At 55.3% G+C, this 3,840-nt stretch overlaps 1 protein-coding gene across 1 annotated transcript in view; it reads right to left on the bottom strand.

The window, feature by feature from the left end:
- The window catches only part of LOC104513357 (unconventional myosin-XVIIIb-like), a gene marked incomplete at its 3' end in the record, with an annotated part of 22,154 nt that overhangs the window by 9,963 nt on the left and 8,351 nt on the right, over positions 1 to 3,840 (bottom strand). The window contains exon 3 of the mRNA XM_010156680.1: positions 103 to 236. Within this exon, the coding sequence (XP_010154982.1) occupies positions 103 to 236 (134 nt within the window). The remainder of the gene's footprint in view (positions 1 to 102; positions 237 to 3,840) is intronic.

The raw sequence follows: 3,840 nt of genomic DNA, 5'->3' as shown, positions 1-3,840 counted from the left end.
ACTCCAGCATCACTCTTGCCCGGTGCAGCATCCTTCCCCACCACAAAGCACCTGATCCTGCCCCTGTGCAGTCCCCGCAGCCCCCCACGCTCCTCGCCTCACCTCTCAGCATCACTCTCGTCGCTGGACCGCAGCTCCTCCAGTGCCACGTGCAGGTCGGCGATGCGCCGGATGGAGGTCCCCAGGTCAGCCTGCAGGGCCTGCCGCACCGCCGCCAGCTCCGCCAGCTGTTGCTCCTGCATGGAAATGGCACCAGATTAGTGCCCGCACCCCGACACAGCACCCCGAACCGTGGCACTGAAACTCCCCCCCACCCCAGCGCTCTCTGCGTGCTGCCAGGGCTTGCTACCTGCCGCTGCACCCTGTTGCCTGTGCAATAGCTTGTAAAATCCAAACTTCATCTTACACGAGATGAGGAGCAAAGGAAGCTGAACGCCTCTATGATCAACCAACACTCCTCATGAGGGAAAAAGGCTCAGAGGAGATGAACCAAAACTCCCAAGCACTGCGTAGAATGTAAGGAGCCATGTGGAAACCAAACTTAACCCCAGGGAGGTGAGGGTGACCTTGGTTTTAGGCACACGGCTGCACCAAGGCATCATCGTGTTGTACAAACAGCCTTCCTGGAGATAATTAGTAGAGAGTAATGTCTTCCTCAGCCTTCCAGGCCAGCGTGGGGGAATCATATATGTAGCTCAGCCCCATATAGAGTATAAAAACGGAACTAGTAATATAAAAAATTTGAGGAGAGCAACAGGCTTGAGCTGTCTTTGACCCACACATCCCTTCCTGGCAGCAGGGAATGCCCAAGACCACGACGGTGAGTGTACAGAGACCAGGGATGGGCATCACATCTGCAGAGTGGCTCGGGTGTATGTTGCAATTGCTGTGTTGTGCCTGTGCTGTGATTTCACTGCACCACTGCATCGCTCTGCTAAATCAAAATTTAACGCCAACAGACCGAAAGAGTAAATCTGATTCTAAACATTAAACGCCCCAAGAACATGTAAAAGCACCTGGTGTGAGAGCACCACGTCCCTGCTGGGGACAGAGCGGGGCACAGACCATGGGGATGCTCCCAGGCATTTCGGGGCTGCTCCTCCACTCACATCTACCACACCACAGTTTGGAAGCAAAGCCTCCTTCAGAAACACCGGAGCTGATAAGAAAAACCAGAAACCCAATTCATAATTTATCCACAGGGACAAAAAAGCTGGATGAGCAGCACAACCTGGATGGCTCCATGGACCCAGCATCACCCACGGCTGGGCAGCCTCCCAGCACACTGAGGATGCCGACCCGGCGCTGCCTGCCATGGCTGAGCACCACCGTCGGATCCCAAGTCCTTCCAGCTAGGAAGGAAATCTCCGGCCGTTTTCTAAACCATCACACGGCAGGGAGAGAAGGAGAGCGGGCGTGAGCTGCAAATTCACCGTGATTGAAGCTGCCAGCTGTAAAATTGCCATCTCAGTGGTGACAAGGTGAGAGATGATTTGCAGCGCGGGCTGCGACAGGCCACGGCGCAGGAGCCGGCAGACTGTCAGGGTAAATAATGAAAGCCCTGGAATCACACACACGCGGGCCCGAGGGGAAGAGCATTTCAGTTCATAAAAACATGCAGAGAAATATCCCAGTTTGGGCTGTGCAGCAGCACGGTTGTTTCTGGAAATGCGCCGATATTGGTAAAAACCTGAACGCTGCCAAGGAGCTGCCTGAAACTCGGCACTTCCGAGCCCTTTGCTTCTCTCCCAGCCCACGCCGGGGTCAGCCCCATGAGTGGCCAGGGAGCTCAAAAGGGGGCACGCAGTGAAACGCTGACCCCTCAGAGAAGAAAAGCCCAAGGGGAGAGAGGCCCCAAGCCTCGTGCATGTGTTCAGCTATTTGCAACTGCGAGAACAGGCAGTAAAACAACCGCTAGATAAAAACCTCAGCCCTTCAAACCGGCTGATAAGAGTCTCTATTGAACTAGTTCCTCAGCTCCAGGATACAGCTCAAATTAAATATAGCTCAGTGGCTGCATTTCATTCCTTTCCTCCGTTCTGCTGTTATTAACCTGACAGTGACTGGCAGGAAGGCAGCCGGGCACACAGCGGTGTGCACCCCTCCTGGCACCCCGCTTCCTCGGCAAAATCCCCCAGGTGCCGTTGTCGAGCAGCAAACAACGTGTGCCAGTGGCTGGTGGGGTCCCCATGGCCCCGTTGCCTTCCACGTGACAGCCGTGTGAGCCCCGAAATTAATGGGACCACCGCAGAGCTGATGCTGCCAAGGCTCCAGCCTGACTCCACTCGGGGATGCCCCGGTCCCTGGGCACCCTCGGTCCCTGGCACCCACGCTGCATGGCATGAAGGAGCCTGGCAGCCTTGGGAGGGGGCTACGCAGGGCACTGGGGGCATTTTGGAGATGCCACAGACATTACATACCGTGGGTAACCTTGGGGTACCCTGCCCGCACGCTGGACGACTGGCAGTTTGAACGCAAGCCTGAAATTACCTGCTTAACAACAAGAGCTGACACTGCTCAAGCACATTGTGCTTGATGTGGCTGAAACAGACTCTTTCTGGCAGAGATACTCCCACCACCACCATTGCCCCAGGTACCTGGGACGGTTAAACGCAGAGGGAAGTGCCAGTCACAGCCAGAGAACAGTCTGGGGCTGCTCCACGCTCCCTCTCTGACAAGTGACGTGCAGGAGCCTATGCCCAAAGTGAATTTTACCTCTCAGAGCTCAGGCATTACTGTAAAGTGAATTCTGGTGATGCAAATCTGCAGCTAGAAGATGTGGGGAAGAGAAACCATAGTGCTCGATTTCCGTGCCCTGCCTTTCAGCGTGGGCTCAGCACACCGGCAGCTCCCAAGGATGCTGCAGCCAGCGAGGAGGATGGCAGAGCTGCGGCCGGGCCAAGGGTAGAGCGAGGGAAAATGCCCAGAGTAAATGTGCTACTCAGCATTTTGGGCTCAGGTTGGTGCAAACCAGAAAGGCTCATGCTTATGGAGTCACGGAGCAGCTGTGTAAATCACCCCTGTGCTCCTAAGGAGAGCGCGGCAGGGGTAGGAGACTGGGACCCCCACGTCTCACCCTTCCCGGTGCTCGATCCCAGATCTCATGCACAGAGGCACTTTATGTTTACTCTACCATGCAATTGTCTCAAGAAAAGGAATAATTATGTCAATATAATTAAAATTCAGGTGCAAAAAAAGCCACCTTCATCATATAACCTGACAAGAACGGTCCCAGCATCAGGCCACTGTTATTCCAGGGATCGATGAGATACCTTTGACACATGTTGTTTCAATCTAAATGTAAATGCAGGATGCATTTCCCTTTTAATACAGCAACTGGTCTGAGCACTTACAGCCTCAGTTGGGATGAACTGCCAAGCAGTGCTGCCCTTTTGTTTCCTCTGAGCAGAAAAGCGGGGGGAAACAGGGAATATATTAATTGGGAAAACTTGTAACCCACCTGCTCTCGTGGCTCTGCTGAAGCACAGAAACTTGGGAGAGAAACGCCAGCCATACCCTCTCCCTATCCCACCGGAGCCCGGGGATGAGCCTGTCCTCCCCTCACCATGGGCAGCCAAGGGGAGAGGCACTGGGTGACAGCGTTGCTGCACCCATCAGCACCTCCAGCCTCGGCAGACCCGCACCTTGCCCGTGCATGATGGGACCTGCTCTCCTCCCTCCCAGCTTCTCTGAATGTTCAGACTTGGTGCCCACAGCCAGAGCCAGCCGGCCCCTGCCCTGCGCCGCAAGAAACCAGGCGTGGTGCCGAACAAGAGGCTGCAGGGGACCAGCGTGATGCGCTGTGGCTGGGCCTGGGGGGATGAATCATAGAACCACAGT

The sequence above is a fragment of the Eurypyga helias genome, unplaced genomic scaffold (assembly GCF_000690775.1).
Source record: "Eurypyga helias isolate BGI_N326 unplaced genomic scaffold, ASM69077v1 scaffold22448, whole genome shotgun sequence".
Taxonomy (NCBI): domain Eukaryota; kingdom Metazoa; phylum Chordata; class Aves; order Eurypygiformes; family Eurypygidae; genus Eurypyga; species Eurypyga helias.
Note: the sequence above shows the minus strand (reverse complement) of the source record. Positions and strands in the feature narration are given on the sequence as shown.